This window comes from Lagenorhynchus albirostris, chromosome 5 (genome assembly GCF_949774975.1).
Source record: "Lagenorhynchus albirostris chromosome 5, mLagAlb1.1, whole genome shotgun sequence".
Classification (NCBI taxonomy): Eukaryota; Metazoa; Chordata; class Mammalia; order Artiodactyla; family Delphinidae; genus Lagenorhynchus; species Lagenorhynchus albirostris.
This window is the reverse complement of record NC_083099.1, coordinates 105,092,542-105,116,512: the sequence shown is the minus strand read 5'-3', so window position 1 is coordinate 105,116,512 and position 23,971 is coordinate 105,092,542. Positions and strand designations below refer to the sequence as shown.

At 36.1% G+C, this 23,971-nt stretch overlaps 1 protein-coding gene across 3 annotated transcripts in view; it reads left to right on the top strand.

Annotated features, from left to right (window-relative positions):
* ZNF654 (zinc finger protein 654) overlaps positions 1-23,971 on the top strand; it is a 94,282-nt gene that overhangs the window by 6,416 nt on the left and 63,895 nt on the right. For all 3 annotated transcript variants that reach the window (XM_060150743.1, XM_060150744.1, XM_060150742.1), the window contains exon 2: positions 15,821-15,966. In XM_060150743.1, the coding sequence (XP_060006726.1) occupies positions 15,821-15,966 (146 nt within the window). The remainder of the gene's footprint in view (positions 1-15,820; positions 15,967-23,971) is intronic.

Here is a 23,971-nt window from a genome sequence, read left to right as displayed (position 1 = left end):
AAAACATGATCAATAAAATATGGTCAATTAATATGCCATTTAAAATGTATATTAACATATAATGGACGGACTTCCCTCGTGGTGCAGTGGTTAAGAATCCACCTGCCAATGCAGGGGACATGGGTTCGAGCCCTGGTCTGGGAAGATCCCACATGCTGCGGAGCAACTAAGCCTGTGCGCCACAACTACTGAGCCTGTGCTCTAGGGCCCGTGTGCTACAACTACTGAGCCCGCATGCCACAGCTACTGAGCCTGCGCTCTAGAGCCCGTGCGCTACAACTACTGGGCCCGTGTGCCACAACTACTGAAGGATGCACCCCTATAGCCCATGCTCCACAACAAGAGAAGCCACCACAAGGAGAAGCCCGTGCACCACATGAAGCGTAGCCCCCACTCACCACAACTAGAGAAAGCCTGCACACAGCAACGAAAACCCAACACAGCCAAAAATAAAAAAATAAATTTATATTAAAAAATGTAATGGAAAGGCTATTAGGCCATTTAAGATCTAATGTAATTTATTTAACTAAATATTAATTCTAGTTATGCTGTAAATACAGCAGTACCTAGTCTGTTTTGGAGAGCATTTTTAAGGTTTGTAATTTCGAATGAATCTAATACAAGGTAATCTTCAGCTTTCATGTAATATATATCACATTTATTTTTTAGCTCCTTATTTCTCTGACAGGTCAGTTCATCATTTCAGCAGTACACTCTATTCAGTTTGGGTCTGCTCTCTAGGATGAGACCCAGTCAGCATCACCTGGTTAGAGCTATGGTGGAACACTTGGTGGCAACTAAACATGAGAGGAGGTCAATCTGTATAAAGTGCTACATAAGATCCTAAAGTTCAGTACATTGACACTCTTGTACCAACCTTTTAATACCCTAAGTTCTCCAAAGCAGCCATGAATGTGAAAATAGCTGAAAGGCTTTCCATTTAAACAGTAGAAAAAAGAGTCCTTGATGTTAGGGTTGACGCTTGTTTATAGTGTTGGCCCTCCATATTTGCAGGTTCTGCAGCCCCGAGTTCAACCAACCGGACATGAAAAAATATTGGGGGAAAAAGTTCCAGAAAGTTCCAAAAAAAAAAAACTTGAATTTGCTGCACACCGGCAACTATTTATGTAGCATTTACATAGTATTAGGTATTTAAGTAGTCTAGAGACGATTTAAAGTATACGGGAGGATATGTGTAGATTCAAATACCACATCATTTTATATGAGAGACTTGAGCACCTGTAGATTTTGATATCTGTGGGTGGGGGTAGGGGTTGGGGGGTGGTTCTGGAGCCAGTCTCCCAGATCCTGACGAATGACTATATAAGGCACTGGGCATATAGTGATAAAGAGGCATTGTCTCTGTTTTTGTATGTAGGTATAACTTTGATAAGTTCTACGAAGAAAAGGTATAATACTATAAAATGCAGGCTAATAAAAGGCATTCTTGGGCAAGTTGAACTTGGCTGAGATTCTTTGGTTTAGTTTGAACTTGTTGAATTTAAGGTGCGTATCCTCACTGAAGAAGAGATCTTATTAAAGATGGCTAGATTTACATAATCCAGAGCTCAGAAGTGAGATCTGGTCAATCATAGTTGTGTGGATGGTATTTGAAGCCGTGTGTGTGAATGAGCTCACATAAGGAGATAATATAGAGTGAGTAAAGAAGAGGACTTAGAAGTGAAGCTTCAGAAACTCCATAGTTAAATGGCCTGGTAGAAGAGGTTGAGTCTTCAAATGAAGTCTGAGAAGGATTAAAGAGCTTGGAGAAAACCAGGGAACTACGGTGTCACAGAAGACAAGAAAAGAGAATATTTCAGGATGGAGTGAATAGTAACTGGCATCAAAAGCTAATGAGATCCAACCATTGAATTAACGTGCAGGTCTTTGGTGACTTTAAGCAGAGCTGTTTTGATGTAACGATGGGAGCAGGAGTCAGACTGGAGTAGTTATTCAGAGTTGAGTGATATACTGTAATTGATCAGTTAATTAACTTTGAGAAAGAAGGGGATATCCTCATTTTCTGGCTACATTTGTGGTAAAAGAGAGAAGTGAAAGGAGAAGGAGAAATTAGAAAAGTAGTTGTATCAGTAGATATTAATAGATAAGTGTACAACATTGTTCTGTGTACCTTGAAAATATGTATACACATATGATACCCCAATAAAACATGTACACAATTTATTAATATATAGTTCTATAACTAGAGTTTACTAAAATTAACCCATATCTGTTTTGGTTACCCTAAAGTTGAAATGTTCTAAATATTCGCTGATCACTGTTGCCAATGATTTGATATGTGTGTGTTATATTTTTAGTATCTGGAAGATTTATTTATTTTATTGGAGTGCTATGTATATAACTTATAATATTTTGAGTGTTTTCCATGTGTCAGGTACTGTGATAAGTCTTTTACCTGTTCTGTCTCATTTAATCCACTATCCCACAGGGTATGTGCCATTATTCTCATTTTACAGATCAGGAAACTTAAGGCCAAGAGAGGTTAAATGGTTTGATTAAGTCAGGTTGGAATCCTGGCCCATCTGTCAAGAGCCCGTGTACTTAACCATTCCAACATACACATATATTGTATCTAGGAATATGCATTTGGTATCTGTTATAGCATCTGCATATGTATTGATATGTACTACAGCATACTTAAGCAATTATTGACTGAGTAAAAGTAGTGATTTAAAAAGACTCAAGGCAGCAGAAACTAAAGATGTTCATGAATGTAAAAGAGAGAAAAAAAATCGAACTTAAGCTATCAGAGGTTCCCTGTAAGAAGTGATTCTCAACCTTTTTTATTTTTTCCCCCAACTTACCTGAGTGGGATATGCTTTGCTCTGAAGCAGTGGTTCACTATAATGGTTATTTTTTAAATGCAAGAGTTATGATGATTACAGACCTGTTACTTTATGTTATTACCTTGTGTTTTGAAGGCTGGAGGGTATGGAATATATTTTAGATGTTTTTCTTAATGATTAAAATTTTAAAGTTTGTTTCTCCATATTATTTAAGATTCAACCTTGAATATCTTGAAATCTTACTAACCCAGAGCACAGTGGATGTACATTTTTAGACTTTATTATCTATCCTTTACTATGTTTTGAAAGCTTTTGCCAAAGATCTTTCAGATTATAGAACTTGTTAGTAAAGTTTAAGATTTATATTCCATGCTCATGAGGGTATGGTGAAATGGATATCTCATTTTCAAATGGTGGGAGCAGAAATCACCACAACCTTTCTGAACCATAATTCATCAAAATATATTAGAAACTTTAAAAATAATTTGTACTTTTTGACTTATAGCATTAATTTCTGAGGAAATGTAAATTTGGATTAAAGTGCTTCATCATAGCATTAATTGTAATTAATGAAAGGAATGAGTTGAAAATGGAAAAGCAACCAGAACATCTAAAACAGTTGAACATTTTTCAACCCTCATAAACTAAAATATTATTCAACCTTAAAAAATTATGTCCTCAATGACTATAAATGATCTAGGAAAATAAAGTACAATGACAAAAATATTAGGTGGAAAAATTTGTTTGTAGCAGGATTATACAGTTCGAATATAGGCTGGTCCATTCTCACCGTATTTTAGAGGGGGAAAGTGCCATAAAGAAAAATCAAATGAGCTATTTCACTAGAAACAGGATTTCTTGATGATAATCCGTAGGGGCCATTCGTGTACTTCAGGAAGTCTGTGAACGCTGAAATTATTTGCAAAAAAAAAGTTGTATTTACATTTCCTTGGTGAGCCGGTCTAAGGTTTTTTGTTTGTTTTTATCACATTCTCTTAAGAATTTCAAAACTTGCTAAACAAACACAGACCACAATCATCCAAACACACCAACAGGTTATGAACCTTTGCTGTAAGCCATTGTGATACAAGCAGCACTGCCTACTTTTGCAAATAAAACTTTATTGGGGTTTGCCCTTTCACTTCTGTATTTTCTATGGCTGCTTTCATGATATAGCAGGGTTAAATAGTCGAGATGGAGAATGTATGGCCCATAAGCTGCTTTCTGGCCCTTTCAAAAAAAAGTGTGTCAGCTCATGTCCTACTTTCTTATTTATTCTTTTCAACAACCCTGTGAGATAGATACTATTTTTATCTTCATTTTAGATGAGATGCAGAGAGGTTAAACAGCTAACCCCAAGTCACACAGCTAGAAAAGAGAAATTACCAAGATGTTAATAGTGGTGATATATGGGCAGAAAATGATGGATGATTTTTTTAAGTATCCAGATTCACTATAGTGAGTGTACATAACATAATCAAGAGGGGAGAAAGTTGTGAAAAAAAATTAGATAGAACTGAGTTATGAGAATCTTAAAAGTCATTCATCCTTTTTTATTATTTTGATTTGCTACATTTCATCCTGTGTTTGTAAAGAGCAGATATGCTATTTCTGCTTCTCTTTATGGGACTTAACTCTTATGCAGTCCTTTCTTGATGTTTTTGAAAAAAATAAATTCTTCTGTTATTCTGTTGATAGTTTCTTAAAAATTCTTTATTAACTGAAGCCATTTTGTCCTTTAACTTTTTTTTTATTATTGTTGTTCAAATTTTATTATTTTGAATTACTAGTTAGCCTTTTTTAATTGAAGTATAGTTGGTTTACAGTGTTGTGCCCATCTCTGCTTACAGCAAAGTGACTTAATTTTACCATATACACATTTTTTTTAATATTCTTTTTAAAATATTGCTTTGCATTATGGTTTATCCCAGGAGATTGGATATGGTTCTCTGTGCTATACAGTAGGACCTTGTTGTTTGTCCATTCTAAATGTAATAGTTGGCATCTACCAACCCCAAATTCCCAGTCCATCCCTCTCCCTTCCCCCTTCCCCTTGGCAGCTACAAGTCTGATCTCTATGTCTGTGAGTCTGTTTTTGTTTTGTAAATAGTTTCATTTGTGCCATATTTTAGATTCCACATACATTGCCCTTTAACTCTTTTTTTAAATTAATTAATTTTTAAATTTTTGGCTGCATTGGGTCTTCGTTACTGTGCGTGGGCTTTCTCTAGTTGCGGCGAGTGGGGGCTACTCCTCGTTGTGGTACACGGGCTTCTCATTGCGGTGGCTTCTCTTGTAGCGGAACACGGGCTCTAGGCGTGGGGGCTTCAGTAGCTGTGGCACGTGGGCTCAGTAGTTGTGGCTCGCGGGCTCTAGAGAGCAGGCTCAGTAGTTGTGGTGCACTGGCTTAGTTGCTCCGCGGCATGTGGGATCTTCCCGGACCAGGGCTTGAACCCGTGTGCCTGACATTGGCCGGCGGACTCTTAACCACTGCATCACCAGGGAAGTCGCCCTTTAACTCTTGAGATTCTTTATCCTCTCTTTTATATTTTGAATTTAACTTCAACAACTATTAATTGCTCATAACTTAATAGGTGGTCATAAAATGCTGCATATGTGCCTATCTGACAATGTATACGTAACTTACTTTTTCTTAATGTCAGTCAATTGAATTATCCTTAATTATCTTAGGCATAGATCTAGATACATAAAAGTGTTGTAGAAGATATTCCTGAAAGAAAACATTGGCTGTGTACTATGTGGAAAGCTTCATCCTAATGATTACAGGGGATTTAGGGAGGAAAAGGTCACAACCCCTTCCCTCAAGGAACTGAATCATCTAATAAGGGAGAAAAAGCATATCTGACTACTGTAACTGCTGTTACAACCTTGGTGCAAGCTACAGTTGTCTTTCTCCTGGACAATTTTATCTCCCAGCTTTTAGTTTTTCTCAGTTTTTTCTCCACACAGCCAAAGTGATCCTTTTAAAGACATGAGTGAGGTCTCTTCTAAACCTTCCATGCTTTTCTATCTCAGGGTCAAAGCCAGAATTCTTACCATGGACTGCAGGGCTTCGTGATCCAGCCCCTGTCTAGCTCTTTGACTTGTCCCCTATTACTCTTTGTGTCTACTACTTACCTTCAGCTACCCTAGTGTTTTTGCCCCCTCCTTCGACTTGAATAACTATTCTCCTGCCACTTGGCCTTTGCTTTGTCTGTCAGAAACACTTCATTTGGGTCAAATGAATTGTTTCCCATTATCAAGTTCACAAAGAGAAATTAAAAACTAGAGTCCCATAGAGGTTAAGATATGAAATTCTTGCCTTCCTGGAATATTGCGTAATCAGAGACAGAGTGTGCCTGTCTGGTTAGGGTTGGGGAGTTTTCAGGAGCTATAGCTTGGTCGTGCTCCTCTGACTGGGAGTGGCTTCTTTCACACCTCAAAAGGAAAATTATTTAGCCTCCAATCTTACTTTTTAAAGAATCCGGTAGGTCAGTGGGCAAACACTTAATATTTTAACCAGCCAACACCCATTAAATTTAGAAACACTAGTAATTCCTTGAATTTAATACATAATACAGTTGACTCACATCACTTTCGCCAATAGGATTTAGTGATATCACTAAAGATGGATATTAGAGGAAAGATGGGTGCACAAAAAACAGGGTAACAAGTCAGTTTTGGTTTCAACTTTACCAGGGTGCCAGTCAGTTATGGCAACTGCCAGTGTCTATAACTCGTAAAGTTGTACTGGGAAAATTCATCAAGTGGTTGTGCCACTGTGTGCTTATGACATTTTTCTGAGGGGTGGAAGCACTTTACCTGAACGTTCCTACTTCCTTGAAAGCTGTGTCTGAATTTCTGTCTTGCAGAGTTTATAAATTTCCATGGATTATAGCCACAGGCACCAAGGTCATACTTGATGTCTCTTCCTTTAGATTTCCTTTATATATTAAAAGCTTTTACGGGCTTCCCTGGTGGCGCAGTGGTTGAGAGTCCGCCTACCGATGCAGGGGACACAGGTTCGTGCCCCGGTCTGGGAGGATCCCACATGCTGTGGAGCGGCTGGGCCCGTGAGCCATGTCCGCTGAGCCTGCGCTTCTGGAGCCTGTGCTCTGCAATGGGAGAGGCCGCAGTGGTGAGAGGCCCGCGTACCGCAAAAAAAAAAAAAAAAAAGCTTTTACTTTCCATTTTTTCTGTGTTGTCCTGTACTCCTTTGCTACAGTGAGCATAGATTCTGTTTAGTGGCACCAATTTCTATACTGCCTCTTGTAAAGAGTGTATCACTTACTTGCAGTGTGTAAAGCTCAAAGTATAATCTCTACAAGGCCCCACAAGGCTCCAGCCTTGCAATTTCCATAGCTCTAGTGTCCTGCTCTTGTCTCTGGACTCCTCCGTCCCCAACCTGTGCCAAGACATTTTTAGCCCTGTGCTACCTTGGCTTTTGCCACTTCCCCTGAAATTCTTAGGCCTATTGAGCTAAAATCATAAAAGCACTCCTCTTGTGCCCCATATTTGTATTATTTGGATAATAACCATAAATGGGTACCTGAAATGAAGCTACTTTTAATGTTTCTGATGTCTGCACTCATAGGAGCCCAGTAAAGACAGTACCTCTTCAGCTACTTGCTTCTCTAGACCTTTTCTTTATTCTGCTTTTAACTGTTATAGGCCTTGCATAATTTGTTCTACCTCATTGGCAGTGTAAACATTCCTTTTTGTCACGTTCCTTTCAGCAATAATAGGATATGCCATTTCAGATAAACATAGTTGGTTTCTGTTTTTGTTTATATTTTAGCCTATTCTTAAGTTGGCCCCTCTTGTCTTCCTTTCCCTTTCTCTTTGCTTTTGGGCTTAGGTTTTATTATTCTTCAATTATGTCTTCTAAGATCTGCCATAATGTCAGAGATGAAAGTCAAGGAATTCTGAGTTTATCAAAAAGCATTTATTATCGGGCTTCCCTGGTGGCGCAGTGGTTGAGAGTCCGCCTGCTGATGCAGGGGACACGGGTTCGTGCCCCGGTCTGGGAAGATCCCACATGCCGCGGAGCGGCTGGGCCCGTGAGCCATGGCCGCGGAGCCTGTGCGTCTGGAGCCTGTGCTCCGCAACGGGAGAGGCCACAACAGTGAGAGGCCCGCGTACCGCAAAAAAAAAAAAAAAAAAAAAAAAGCATTTATTATCAAACAGATTTTTCCCACTCTCTTCTCCCAGGTTTAAGGAAGTCTTACCAGCTCAACATAAAACCTAGGTCTGACCTCTTATTTTGTTTTTCTTCAGTTTTGCTTTTCCTTGTCCACTCCCTGAGGCCTAACTTTGAGTTCCTGGGGCACTTTTCTTTGTGACACCATGCCATACCATACATTGCCCTCTGTAATAACTAGTAATTTGAAATGCACCTGAAATTCTTCAGGTATTTAAAGGTAATCTCTTAGCTTTTTTTAACCTTTCAAATCTGTACGCAGTCTTCATGGTGTGTTTTTTTTCACTTTTATTATGTACTTTCTGTTTCTTTAAAATACCATCTTACCATACTTGAATTTCCAGTTCAGTTCACCGAGATTTCCATCCTACAGTTACCTGCTATCCCTCTGTTAGATACCTTTGGAGTCAGTCACCCTTCCTTTCTGATGAGTAGCAACTAAAATACTTTCTGCCCCCATTCCATCTTTAGGAACACATAGTTCTGGTATATATATTTCCTTTGTCTTTTTTCATATCTGACTAGTCTAGCTTCTGCGATTGAACTTACTTTTAAGGAAGTCCCTCTCTTCTTCCATCTTAACATGACCTCCTTTTTTTTATTTACTTTAACTCTTCCACTGTTACTTTAATTGAAAGTTTATCATCTTTTTAAAACAAATTTAGCTCTTCTTGAGACTAAGCAAACCTGGTACCTAAAGTTAGTTTTTGAGGCATAGGCCTTTTAAAAGTTTCCCTTTTGGCTTTGACTTTGTAATAATTCCATTGAGCTTTTCTTCTTCCTCATCCTAGGAAAGTGATTTATGCCCTAAACAATAAAGAACCTTGACCCTTCTTTATCTCTGCACTTAATAAAATCCACTGGACATCTTCACTGAACTCAGGTAAAATCTTGACATCTATAGCTTTGATTATTTGTGTACATATCAATCTCAGAAGTTACTAGAGATTATATTATGACAGTGACTCTAGAAGCCTTTGGACAAGTCACATGAATATAAGAGCTGTTCTCTGAGAACAAAATTAAGAGGGACAGAATTAAGTCAGCTGATCTAAGACTAATATTAACAATTTAAAGTCTAGACATTAACACACTAGTGTGCTAAGACCCATATGGAACTTAACCAGCTTTTCAGTTTAATCCTCTGGCTTGTAGTCTTTGTTGAGAAACCAGACAGAAGGAACAAAAAGGATTTCCACCTACTAATATCTAAAAAACCTATACGGCTAATGGACATTTAAAAAATTCAATAATATAATTATTGCCTCAGCCACACCTGTAATACCATCTGTGGCCAGGCTATGCTAATTTTTTTTTTTAATTGAAGTATAGTTGATTTACAATATTGTGTTAATTTCAGATGTGCAGCATAATGATTCATTATTTTTGCAGATTATATTCCATTATAGGTCATTACAAGATAATGGGTATAATTCCTTGTGCTTTATGGTATATTCTGTTGCTTATCTTTTATATATAGCAGCTTGTATCTGTTAATCACACACCCCTAATTTGTCCCTCCCCCCTTCCCATTCCCCTTTGGTAACTACGAGTCTGTTTTCTATATTTGTGAGTCTGTTTCTGTTTTGCATATACATTCATTTGTATTATTTTTTAGATTCCACATATTTCATATAGTATTTGTCTTTCACATATTTCACCAAGCATAATATTCTCTAGGTCCATCCATGTTGCTGCAAATGGCAGTATTTTTTAATTTTTTTGTGGCTGATATTGCATTGTATATATATGCCACATCTTAATTCAGTTATCTCTTGATGGGCACTTGGGTTGCTTCCATGTCTTGGCTATTGTAAATAGTGCTGCTGTGAACATCAGGGCACATGTATCTTCGAATTAATGTTTTTGTGGGCTTTTTTCCATATATATACCCAGAAGTGGAATTGCTAGATCATATGGTATTTCTATTTTTAGTTTTTTAAGGAACCTCCATACTGTTTTCCACAGTGGCTACACCAATTTACATTCCCACCAATAGTGTAGAAGGGTTCCCCTTTCTCCATATCCTCTCCAACATTTGTTATCTGTAGACTTTTTGATGATAGCCATTCTGACAGGTGTGAGGTGATACCTAATTGTGGTTTTGATTTGCATTTCTCTTATATTTAGCAATATTGAGCATCTTTTCATGTGCCTGTTAGCCATCTGTATGTCTTCTTTGGGAAAATGTCTTTTCAGGTCTTCTGCTCATTTTTTGATTGGATTTTTTTTTCTAATTGAGTTGTATGAGCTGTTTGTATATTTTGGATATTAACCCCTTGGTCGCATCATTTGCATATATTTTCTCCCATTCCGTAGGTTTTTTTCCTTTTGTTGATGGTTTCCTTTGCTGTGCAAAAGCTTTTAAGTTTAGGTCCCATTTGTTTATTTTTGCTTTTATTTCTTTTGCCTTAGTGGCCATGCTAAATTGAAGTCAGATTTAGAATTTTGCTTAGCCCATGCTAGTTAAGACATTATCATGTGCACACACATCTGTGGATATCACCAGCTGCAGGCAAAAGAAGATATTTGTTCACCCAACATGTTCATTTGATATTCATATACATTTCCTTATATTTGGGGTTCCCTTGTCTGTGTGCCAATTTTAATGTTTATACAGGGAGCATTTAGTATATTATTCTCTCTAGTGAGTTTGAAATCAAAGAAAAAATTGATGGGTACCAAAACTGATCTAAAGCCTTTAAAATGAGCCTACTACTTACCTTTGGACCTACTTAAGAGAAAAGTTGGGTCTTTAAGTTGATACTCAGGCAGCCACAGGGAGAACTCTGGCCAGCCTCATACCATATGGATGCAACATACTCAAGAAGGGAGATGAGAGTCTTCTGGGAGTGATACTTTTCACTGGTTTTCCACCAATGCTCTTTTTCTGTTCCAGGGTGTTATTTCTGATCTCACATTGTATTTAGTTGTTATTTCTCCTTAGTCTGTTCTATTCTGTAACAGTTCTTCTGTTTTTCCTTTCATGACCTTAACATGTTTGAAGAGTACTGATCAATTTTTTTGGTAGAATATCCTACAGTTTGGGTTTGTTTGATGATTTCTCATGATTGGAATGAGTTTATGCATTTTTGGCAAAAGTACCACAAAAATGCTTTTGTATTTCTTGGGGCTTCATATCAAGAGATTTATGATAATAATATGCTTTATTACTTATTAGTGATATTACCTTGATGGCTTTGTTAAGTTTGTGTCCGTGGGGTTTCTCCACTCTAAAGTTGCTATCTGTTTGTAGTTGATAACCGTCTTGCGGGAGATGCTTTGAAACTGCAAATCCTGCATCCTCAAACTTTTCACCCACTAATATTAGCATTGTTCCATGGATCTTGTCTGCAACATTCATTGCTGTGTACAGTATTTGCCTAATGGTGATTCTCTATTTCTCTCTTTTGTTCTATGTTTATTAATTAGTCTTCTTCCGTGAGGAAGAGCTGTCTCTTACACTTACTGATTAATTTGATTATTTGTAGGGACTCATGGATATTTATCTGGTTTTATGGATTAAAGTCCAATACTACCATCATTTATTTTGTTGCTCAAATTGTTCTAGCTTTAACTGCTCGGAGCACCTTCAGGTTGGCTCCCATGTTCTTATATTCCATCACTGTTTCAGCATTTCATTACTTAGTCCTATCTAGTTATTTTCCCTGTTCCATCCCTGCTGGAGGAGGGCTTGAGCAGCCCAAGTTCCTTGTGCCTGAGGAGCCCCAAGTTCCTCATATTGGAGAATAGTGTTTAGAAACCAAGATTTGGGCCCTAAGTGTGTATGTTGCTACTGAGGTGTCATTGCTGTGTGGCCCTCTCAATGGACAGAGCTAGGAAATTGTGTGTGTATATATATATATATATATATATATATATAGTAGGTATATTACAAATGAATAACCTAATCATACTGAAAGGGGGTGGGGAAAAGGCTAACTTAATGTTTCTTACAATGTTTATTTTAGGTATTTAGAAGATTAACAAATTTATTCAGTGCATAGATTGGCATGTATTCTAGGCATTTTTTGAAGCTCTTAGAATGGAAGGTAGTTGTGATGTGGCTAATCACATACGATAATGGCCATGGTTTGTAAATCAGATTTTAAAAGTGGGTGGATTCACTGTAAACAGGTAATGAAATTAACATTAGTGAACAGCTCCACTGACACCTGTGAAGTGTTTGATATAAATAATGAAAGTTGATGCCAGTGGGAGGTTTCAGGTAGGAAAATGACAGGGATGTGAATGGCCAGCTAACGGAAGTAAAGTCATGTGTGATAACTATGTTAATGATCTAGTCTATTATTACCTGGATTTAGAAATCAAGAGGATTGTTTGCTCAGTGACAAACTAGTGTTTGGTAGTCTTCATTGTTACATTAGAAAAAAGGAGAATTCAGTTAAGAAACAGATAATCATATTTTAGTCAATCACTTTATATGACATTTTAGGGGTTCCTAGACTGCTACGTTTGTATTATTTTTATACATTTGTGTATTAGGCAGCTCTGGCTGCCATAACAAAATATCACAGACTTGGCAGCTTAAACAATAGAAATTTATTTTCTCAGTTCTTGAGGCTAGAAGTTTGAGATCAGGGTGCCAGCATGGTTGAGTTCTGGCAAAGATGCTCTTCCTGGCTTGCAGGCTGCTGCCTTCTCTCTGTGGCCTCCCCATCGCCTTCCCTCAGTGCATGCATGTAGAGGGACAGAAAGATCTCTCCTCTCTTCCTCTTGTTATAAGGCCACCAATACTATCTGATTAGGACCCCTTCCTTATCACATCATTTAACCTAAATTACTTCCTAAGAGTCCTATTTCCAGATACTGTCACACTGGGGTTAAGACTTCAATACATGAACTTTAGGGGGACACATTTTAGTCTGTAGTAATTTGGATGATGTTCGTAAGTAAAGAATGTAATTATACAGCAGTTCTTTACATAGTAACAGTAAAAACTGTTACTTATTAGAATACCAAAGAAAATGACAAATGTAGGATGTGTTGCTCACCGCACAGTGACCTGGTAGAGCACATTCAGATTATGATGTCATGGTTATCAGCTCTCATTACCTGAGTGCTTATGATAACAGTTATAATGCAGGAGAAAACTTTCAAAGTAAAAAGATAGTGTAATGTATAGTTTTACATATTTTAAGGAAAATATTTAAAAAGTGGTGTTATAGTGAATGTTATAGTGAATTATTAGTGTCTGGCATGACATTAAACAGTATAAGAAGATACAGTCAGCCCTCTGTATCTGTAGGTTCCACATCTGTGGATTCAACCAACTGTGGATCAAAAATATTTGGAAAAAAAATTCCAGAAAGTTCCAAAACACAAAACTTGAATTTGCTATGCGCTAGCAACTATTTACATAGTATTTACATTGTATTAGGTATTATAAGTAATCTAGAGATGATTTAAAGTATACGAGAGGACGTGTGTAGGTTATATGCAAATACATTATTTATATAAAGGACTTGAACATCTGCAGATTTTGGTATGGGGTGGGGGATCCTGGAACCAATCCTCCACAGATACTGAGGGCCAACTGTTGTAAATTTCAGCCAGTTTTGTTTATGTCCCTTAAAGGGTATTGTGGGAAACCTACTGGGGGTGTCGTGCACAAGTACTTTTATTGTGTTAGGTTTGGGCTCAGCTGGATGAGGCAGGGTATTAATAGCCGAATCTTGGTGAATGAGGGAAGCTACAATGAGAACAGAACCTGAGAAAGTAGAAAGCTTCTCTTCTAAGGAGATAAACCCAGCCCATAAATAGGAAGTGCATAAGGTTGTAAGTAGAAATGTATTAGGGCAAACTATTTCGGATTAAAGGTAGAAAAAATGTGAGTCTGTTAGTACCTGTTTTTTATGTGGCACCAGAATCGTGGTGTGGGGGCCAAAAAGAGGCAATAAAGGTGGTCAAACACTTTAGTGAAGAGAAAATTTAAAGCCAGGAAACCACCATTTATCTAACCTTCTCCTTCTTCTTCTTTTTTTTTTTTTTTTTTTTTTTGCCTGTGGTGGTTTGGAAAAATTTGTCCTACTTGGAGTCATCATAGTTACTAGTAGTTTTTACTTCCCAGCTAGTAAGGACTACTAGATATAGAAGGGGGATACAAGTTCACATAGCTTTCTTCTTTATCCATACATGTTCCTAGAAACATTGGAGACATGCTAGACACCTGGTAATGCAATTTGGAATTGTCAAACAAGTGTGAAGTGTCTGGGATTTTATCTAAGGTAGATTGCCACAGTTTCACAAATGCTGGCCCAAGATATGAAACTCCTGGATCAGAGATAGCAGACTCTGTTACTCATGGCACAGCAAGCAGCATGTGCTTCAAGTTCATGATGGTTCCCTTTGCCCCTCAAGTGTCACAAAGGTGATGTGAATGGCCCAGGTGGATCCTGAACTCATAGTAAGTTTATATCACAGCTTACGAACCCCAAGCTTAGGGAGTCCTAATCTTTTATAATAGTCTGCAAGCATATCTGCCTGACCTTTGCTCCAGAGAGACACATTGCTTTGGGCAGGGGCATCATGGATATCATCTCTATTTTTCAAGGCTGTTCCCTGTAAACATCTTTGAAAGGATGAAGGCAGTCAGGGCCTCTTTTAAAAAACTGTGGAAATACAAGAGACTCATGGAAAATTATCTCCAACAGGAAGTGATTAGTATGAAAAGTCCTTGAGCTCTGAATGTTCTTGGCTTTTCTACTCTGCTCTAGTTTTACCAGCTTTTAAATCAGGAGTTGGCAGACTTTTTCTGTAAAGGGTCAGATATTAAATATTCTAGACTTTGTGAGCCATATGATTTCTGTCACAACTACTCAACCTGTTGTATGTAGCAGGAAAGCAGCCATAGATAATATGTAAATGGATGAGCCTGGTTATGTTCCAATAAGACTTTATGGACATTGAAATTTGAATTTCATGTGATTTTCGTACATCACAAAATGTTTTTTTCAACCATTTGAAAATGTAACATCCATTTCTTAGCTTGTAGGTCATGCAAAAATGTGTAGCAGGCTGAATTTGGCCTATATGCCATAGTTTGCCAACTTGTTTTATAAGATGAATTTCTAGAATATAATAGTTTTAATACAGCAGTCTTGCATATGAGATATCATAATTAACATTTTATAGCAATTGATAGTTCTAAAATGTTTTCTCATAAATTATTCCCAATTTAGCTTCAGAGTAAATCTGCAAGATAAGCATTATTATCTCCATTTTATGGTGAGGCAACTACTGCATAGAGAAGGAAGATGACATACCCAATTCATAAAACTAGTTAAGTGACAGAGCCAAGACTGATTATATTCTGTATTCTTTTCTCCTCAGTATGGTACAGTTTAAACTTTCCTAATCAGAGTATCACACCACTATAATACTCATTTGTTGCCAGAATGTTTAGAGTTCAGTCTTGTAAATATTAATGGTAATAATAATGCATGCTCATTTCTAATTTTCTTTATTACTATAGTCTACTGTCTAGCTATTTTAATATTTGATAATTGGCATTTTGACAAAAACTAGATATGGGATGTAAAGGCATTTGTTACAACATTTGGCAGCTGAACTGTGTGGTCATTTATATACTATATTTCTTTTCCACATTTTCAAATAATAGTTCATTTTATTTTCAGATGTATACCATGAAACTAAACAATAAAGAACTTTTTCCCCTTCCTAAATCATGTGTTCATGCTGAACTAATATTTTAATTTATCTGGTATAATTTAATTTATCCAAATTTAACATTTTCTCTAATAATGTACTTTTCGGATTGCTTCCCTGTCAGGTGGTTGAAGATTATGCTGGAAGATGGCAGGTCCCTTTGCCACAGCTTCAGGTTCTTCAGACTGCACTTTGCTGTTTTACATCAGCCAGTGCATCATTCCCAGATGAATGTGAGCACGTACAATATGTTTTGAGTAGCCTTGCTTTGTAAGTACTCTTTACTTCTTACGAAAGTATTTTCTTGATATATTTGAGAACTGGTTTTTGATTATTTTCCCTGCAGAAGAAACCTTTCCTAAAGTCTTCCCTCAAAAAGATTTCTATTTCTTCATTTAAGTGTTTAGGTTTAATTTTGGACATTTAACCACAATTTTACTTTTAGCTTTAGAGTTAAGTGGAATTGTTATATAGATTCTTAGGTTTACTACTAGCACTTTCCTTTCCTTTTTAATTCCCCAGATTCCCTTGGCAAACTTTAATGGTAAATCCCAGCAGCAGTTGAGGCCATCATAGATCTTAAATCGGGCCAGAAAGAGGTTAGGAAACTTCGGTTTTTAAAAATACTTGTAAAGGACTTCGAGTTAAAGATCACAAACTGAGCACTTGTATTTATCGTTTTTGCCCTCCTAGATCCTACTAAAATAGTAAAGAAGTAAAAGAGGGAAATACAGTGAAAAGAAAATAGAGAAGAGTCATCAGTGAATGAAAAGATTTCAACAATTTTCTTTGGGAAAGAAAACAGATAGAGGAGTGTCTTTGAAACATGTCAGAGCAAGTCACAACTTAATTTTCTTTTCTTTTTTTGTTCCTCACATTACACTCACATCACATTAGTGGGTTTGAATTCATTTATCAACATTACAAAATACAATAGAAAATATCAGAGTGTGTCTCATGGGATAAGTATTATTTTGTAAAACTCTTGTTTTATATATTTATTTTTATGTATGTGTATACTTTATTATTTGTAAAACATTTTTTGAAACTGTGGGTAGCATATAAAACAAAATTATCCTCTGCCTTATAAGATAGGAGGAAGACCATCTGTCCTGCCTCCTTCCCCTTGGAATCCTAGGGAGGTATAGAATTTGAACATTATAGGTATGAAATAGAGAGTAGGGAATGAGATACTTTGGGAGAATACAGATAAAGGAGTTAATTGCAGTTTTTCCATTCAGGCCATTCACTAGACCCTAGGGCCTGGGTAGGGTGGGGAAACAGCATTGATACTTTCTTTTTTTCTCTAATGAAATTAAATGACTTTGAAGCAGTGACCTTTGTATTCTGGCAATTAAGTGTTCTTCTTGAGACAGCTACCTAATCACTTAATTACCCTAAAGAAAAACTTACCAGTCACCAAACTCTAGACATGCTTGCTCACAGGGCTCCCAATTAAACTGCTTGTGGCTTTATTCTTAGATATTAATGGATATTCAAGAATCATCAGACATTTGGGGAATGCCTTCAACATGAAAAAAATACAATGAAAACAAACTAAAAAAAAATTCTGGAAGAAATACAGTTAATGTTGAAAACAAAAAATTTAAAAGAGAAATGTAAAATCTATAATTAGCATTTTCAGAGAGAGTTGAGAAGATTTGTAGGACATTAAAACATCAACATATCATGCTGTGTGAAAGGAATAAAGAGATACCAAAAATGAGTTTGTGGAAATTAAAAATATGTGATGGTTAAAATTTAAAATTCTGTAGGAAAGTTGCAAGGTAAAGTTGAAAAAATAATCTAGAATGTAAAACAAAACCAAAGTGAAGGAATGCTCAGAAGAACACTGATACAGTGACTTCATGTAGGAGGTTCATTATTTAACTAGCTGAAGTTCCAGAAAAAGAATTTAGAGAATATATGTTGGAGGAAATTTTCAAATAAATATATAATAAAAGAATTTCCCAGAAATAAAAGTCATAAACTTCCAGACTGAAAGAGCCCAAGAAGTGCTCAGCACAATGAATATAAAAAATACTCATCTAAATACATCATTTTGCAATTTGAAAATAACAAGAATGAAAAAGCAGATTTGAACACCTTCTAGAGAGAAAAAACTAGGTCACCTACAAAGGAACAAACATCAGATTGATGTTTGTTGATATATTCTACCACCCAACAGTGGGTGGTAGAATATAATGAATCAATGTCTCTGAAGTTTTGAAGAGAAATTATTTTCAGTGTAGAATTTTATACTCATTCAAACTGTCAGTGAAGTGTGAGAGTAGAAACAATATTTCCAGGCATGTAAGGACCTAGGAGATTGATTTGTCCACATTCTCTTTCTTGGGAAGTTATTAGAGAATGTACTCCAGAAAAATGGGGTATAATATAAAAAGACCAGATGACAATGGATCTAGAAAACAGTAGCTTTTACTTAAGATAGACAGAAGAGAAGTTCCAGGGTCGCTGCTAATTAGTAGGTCTTACAGATATGTCACCTCCCAGAGGGGAATATCCAGTAAAAATGGAGACTTGAAACACCTTGAGAATTTGGAACCATTTAAGGTAGTGATAAAAGTAGACAAGGCAAAGGAAATAAAAAAGCAATTAGAAAAAATAATCTGAACAGGAAATGACACAGAGTCATAACAAACTACTTAGATATGCACTGAATGTTACTTATATATAGTTTTCTTCATGTAAATGATGCTTATTGACTTCAAACTTTTAAAGCACAAAAATAATTATAATTACAGAACGGAGGAGAATTATTAACCTTTCAATATAAGACTATTTGATGGAAATTGCAAGTTGAAAGTGAAGGACAAGGGCACTAATATCCTTCCTTAAAATTCTTATTTTACAAAATGGAGTGTCAGTACATGAAACCGTAAATAAAGGTGTAACTAAAGTTACAAAGATAAATAATAGAGGAAATAATAGTGAATGACTGTTAGGAGGATGTACTTGTGTGAGGAGTTTAATTCTCTTCTATCACAGCAGGAAGTTAAGAGATAATATTTAAAATTGGTAAATCAAGAAATACTAGCAGAGCTTATTATCACCAGCTATTAAAAATACTGAAAGTTGTTAATTCTGGGTAATTGGCAGTGAGAGAGTGTTGAAACCTTTCTATACACTTAGCATTTTTAAATATTGAAGATGTGTAAATTTAATATATGTGAACTTTTATGTTTTTTGATTTACATACATGCATAAAAATTTTAAAGAGTGCATGTACATTGTGCTTCTTTAAAAGTTTATATATATTTAAAGTTATAGAAGCTATGTGAAGTGATGGATATGTTAACCAGCTTAATTGTGGTGATCATTTCACTATGTATCAATTTGTATACCTTAAATATATATAGTTTCTATTTGTTAATTATAGCCTAGTAAAGCTGAAAAAAAATTGTGGGGGGGAAGAGTTTAGAATATAACGTTATTTAGACTTGTAAGAGCACAGAAGTTTTAAAAATATATGTATTATTTTTAAAAAATAGATTTATTTTTGCGATACCTAAATAAATATGGGAAGTATTAGGACTTCTTGATTATAATTGACAAATCCTACCCAGCCTAGTTTAAACAAAAAAAGAAGCGCTTGGAGGGATTTATTAGATAACTAAATCATGGAAAAGCAAGGACTAGAGCTAGTTTCAGGATTTTCCGAACCTAGAGAATAAAATATCTAGAATTGTTCTCTTCCTTTCCATCATTCCTTTTTTGGCTTCATTCTCTCAGGGCTGTTGACAATTCTTGGATTAAGTTTACTTTATTAACCAAGGGAGAAGAAACCCTCTGCTCCCACTTCTATTCCCCAAAATATTTTGGGAACTCAGGCCTGTCTGAGGTTATGTGCCAATTGCTTAAACTAATCACTCTGTTGAGAAGAGTATGGTAAGATTTTTGGCTATCTGATAGCAAGCCCACCTCATGGCTAGGGGAAAGGAGGACACTACATTGGCAGCCCTGTGAGGACCATAGAAATGTTGGAGGGATAAGCAGTTTCCTCAAGAAGTGAATGCGATAGTGTGAAGGAGAGCTGGCTAAGTAGACAAAAGTAATGGATGTCACTACAAAGAATATTTTTATATGATATTTTGAAAGCTACTGAAGCAGCTTCAATTATTCTCTGCTGATTTCTGAGGAAAATAAATAAGTATTGAAAGAAATACATTATTTGTAAGCAAGAAGCATTGTTCTTGATTCAGTGCCCATTTGGATATTTCCCCCTTTTCATCTGTATAATCTTGTTAACGTTTGTGTTGTAATGTGAAAATGTTTTTAAGGCTTTCAAAAGTAAATTAAGTCATTTGTTGACTTACGTTTCACTGCTTGCTAGCTTTTTTTTTTTTTTTAACTACTGCTCATGAAAAGAATAATGTATTAAGCAAAGGTAAATCTTATCTAAGATGGACAGCACTGGGCAAAAGAAAGTAAATTATCTTAGTGGTTTGTTAAATGGTAATGTTTCTTATAAAGAAAACTTTCTGCATTATTTGAATTTACTTTAGTGGAAAAGATAATTGTACTTTTAATACCAGAAGAAAAATGGGGAAATGGCCATATGGTGGTGCCATTGAAAGCGTTAGTGAGTCTGGAACAGTGTTCTATTTTATTGAAATATTTAAGCTAGAAAATTCTTCTAACAATTATTCCATAATCATTCATTCATTCATTCATTCTGTAAATCTCTGTGCTTGCTTCTAGAGGTAAAATAGAAAATAAGATTGGTGAGTCCTTGTTTTAAAGACCTTACAGAGCTAAAAGATATTACACAAGAGGCTCCACTAGTACGTATTGTTAAGTATGAAAGAATTATAGGGTACAGTGAGAGAGTTTAACAGGGGACCTTTCCCTGTCAGGGAAAATTTGCTCGGTGAACTAAAACTTGAGCTGAGCTCTGAAGGGATGATGGGAGTAAATTAGATGAAGGAGCAAAAGAGACTCCCAGGAATGGTAAACAGAATGTTCAAGGTGCCTGGACAGGATATCAGGTTATTAATGGATTTCATTATAACTCATATCTATTTGTAGAATTGTTTATGATATATATAATGTATTTTAAAAGTTTTAGTCACTTAAAAAATATATAGGTGAGCTAAAGAAGTAATGTTTATAACATTCTGTCTCATGCTAATATATATGTATAATATATGCATACAAAATATATGTTAAACATAAAACTACTATATTCTCTGGTAGTTTTGTCTGGTCTGTATATCTACCTTCATAAAATCCTATACCCACCTTGTAAATTAATACGTATGTGAAGATCTGCCTTCTGTAGACTGGGAGATTCTAAAAACTACACTTTTTCCAAGATGTTCTTTACAGAGAAGGAAACTGGATTCTGTTTTTATTCATACCTGACTGTTTTTTTAAAGTTTATGGAAATGAATAGTTATGTAGAGAATTGTCTTAAATTGATTAATTATAATTTTACCTGGGTTGACTCTCCTTGTAAGCTGTATTTTCTAAAGAAATGAAGGTTTTGCTGTGTATGTATGTATGTGTTGGCACTAAAAAGGACCTCAAATTAATTCCTTTTTTATAGATAAGAAAACTGAGGCCTGAGAAGTTAGGGGGCTTTTGCAAATTCAAGTTAATTAAGTTCTGACTGTTTATTTTTCCTGTTGTTTTCTTGTTTTAGATCGGTTAAATACTGATTTCTAAGTTTTCCAGGTAGAGCAAAGCCAAACACCCTGAAACTAAGCAGACCTTCAGGCAGAGAACATAGACTTTGTAAGTTTTACATAAAAGCAAGCTTTAATGCTGCCTTTCTAGCCTCTGTAGCCAGGCGGAAAGTAAATGTTCATAGATTTCAGCAGTCCAGGCAGGGTTCAGTAATGGAAGTAGTAATTTGCCTGGCAGCATTAGGTCCATTAGGTCCACAAGGACCCACATAGTCCACTGGCGGAGGAAACTAGTTCAGCTAGCAGCATTTAGTATATGCAGTGGCAAACACTAAAAGTATATATGTCAAGTTGCATAGGGAGAGAAGACCAAAGGGCCTTCTTTTTCATGGAACTAAGTGGGTATACTCAGCCTCTTGTTTAGAGTGACTAGACAATCATGGGCCACACATATTACATGAGAGATCAGTGACCCTTTCTGATTATGTTGCTGAATTTTACCATATTTCATAGAATTTGTGCCTAATTTCAGTCTCTACTATATTAAACCATGTTTTATTTGATTACATTTATAACTTAAGTCCAGGCTTCAACTAATTTAGGAGACAGCCTAGAAATCAGAGGAAGAAAGACTAATTCTAAAGTGCCATTTTTTTTCAGTGGTGCCAGGCCCCACAAAAGGTGTTAGTCTTGTAGGCCCCAATCAGTGCGTATATCCTTTCTCTACAACATGTAACAACTCTTATTACTTCCTGACTCTTCAATTATTTTTTTTTGAATTTTATTTTATTTATTTTTTTATACAGCAGGTTCTTATTAGTCATCCATTTTATACACATCAGTGTATACATGCCAATCCCAATCTCCCAATTCATCACACCACCACCACCACCAGCCCTGCTGCTTTCCCTGCTTGGTGTCCATACGTTTGTTCTCTATAACTGTATCTTAATTTCTGCCTTGTAAACCAGTTCATCTATACCATTTTTCTAGGTTCCACATATATGCATTAATATACGATATTTGTTTTTCTCTTTCTGACTTACTTCACTCTGTATGACAGTCTCTAGGTCCATCCACATCTCTACAAATGACCCAATTTCATTCCTTTTTATGGCTGAGTAGTATTCCATTGTATATATGTACCACATCTTCTTTATCCATTTGTCTGTTGATGGGCATTTAGGTTGCTTCCATGACCTGGCTGTTGTAAATAGTGCTGCAGTGAACATTGGGGTGCATGTATCCTTTTGAGTTATAGTTTTCTCTGGGTATATGCCCAGTAGTGGGATTGCTGGCTCATAGGGTAATTCAATTTTTAGTTTTTTAAGGAACCTCTGTACTGTTCTCCATAGTGGCTATATCAATTTACATTCCCACCAACACTGCAAGAGGGTTGCCTTTTGTCCACACTCTCTCCAGCATTTGTTGTTTGTAGATTTTCTGATGATGCCCATTCTAACTGGTGTGAGGTGACACCTCATTGTAGTTTTGATTTGCATTTCTCTAGTAATTAGTGATGTTGAGCAGCTTTTCATGTGCTTCTTGGCCATCTGTATGTCGTCTTTGGAGAAATATCTATTTAGGTCTTCTGCCCATTTTTGGATTGGGTTGTTTGTTTTTTTAATATTGAGCTGCATGAGCTGTTTATATATTTTGGAGATGAATCCTTTGTCTGTTGATTCATTTGCAAATATTTTCTCCCATTCTGAGGGATGTATTTCATCTTGCTTATAGTTTCCCTTGCTTTACAAAAGCTTTTAAGTTTCATTAGGTCCCATTTGTTTATTTTTGTTTTTATTTCCAGTACTCTAGGAGGTGGATCAAAAAAGATCTTGCTGTGATTTATGTCAAAGAGTGTTCTTCCTATGTTTTCCTCTAAGAGTTTTATAGTGCCCGATCTTACATTTAGGTCTCTAATCCATTTTGAGTTTATTTTTGTGTATGGTGTTGGGGAGTGTTCTAATTTCATTCTTTTACATGTAGCTGTCCAGTTTTCCCAGCACCACTTATTGAAGAGACTGTCTTTTCTCCATTGTATATCCTTGCCTCCTTTGTCATAATTAGTTGACCATAGGTATGTGGGTTTATCTCTGGGCTTTCTATCCTGTCCCATTGCGCTATATCTCTGTTTTTGTGCCAGTACCATATTGTCTTGATTACTGTAGCTTTGTAGTATAGTCTGAAGTCAGGGAGTCTGATTCCTCCAGCTCCGTTTTTTTCCCTCAAGACTGCTTTGGCTATTCGGGGTCTTTTGTATCTCCACACAAATTTTAAGATTTTTTTTTTCTAGTTCTGTAAAAAATGCCATTAGCAATTTGATAGGGATTGCATTGAATCTGTAGATTGCTTTGGGTAGTATAGTCATTTTCACAATATTGATTCTTCCAATCCAAGAACATGGTATATCTCTCCATCTGTTTGTATCATCTTTAATTTCTTTCATCAGTGTCTTATATATAGTTTTCTGCATACAGGTCTTTTGTCTCCCTAAGTAGGTTTACTCCTAGGTATTTTATTCTTTTTGTTGCAGTGGTAAATGGGAGTGTTTCCTTAATTTCACTTTCAGATTTTTCATCATTAGTGTATAGGAAGGCAAGAGATTTCTGTGCATTAATTTTGTATCC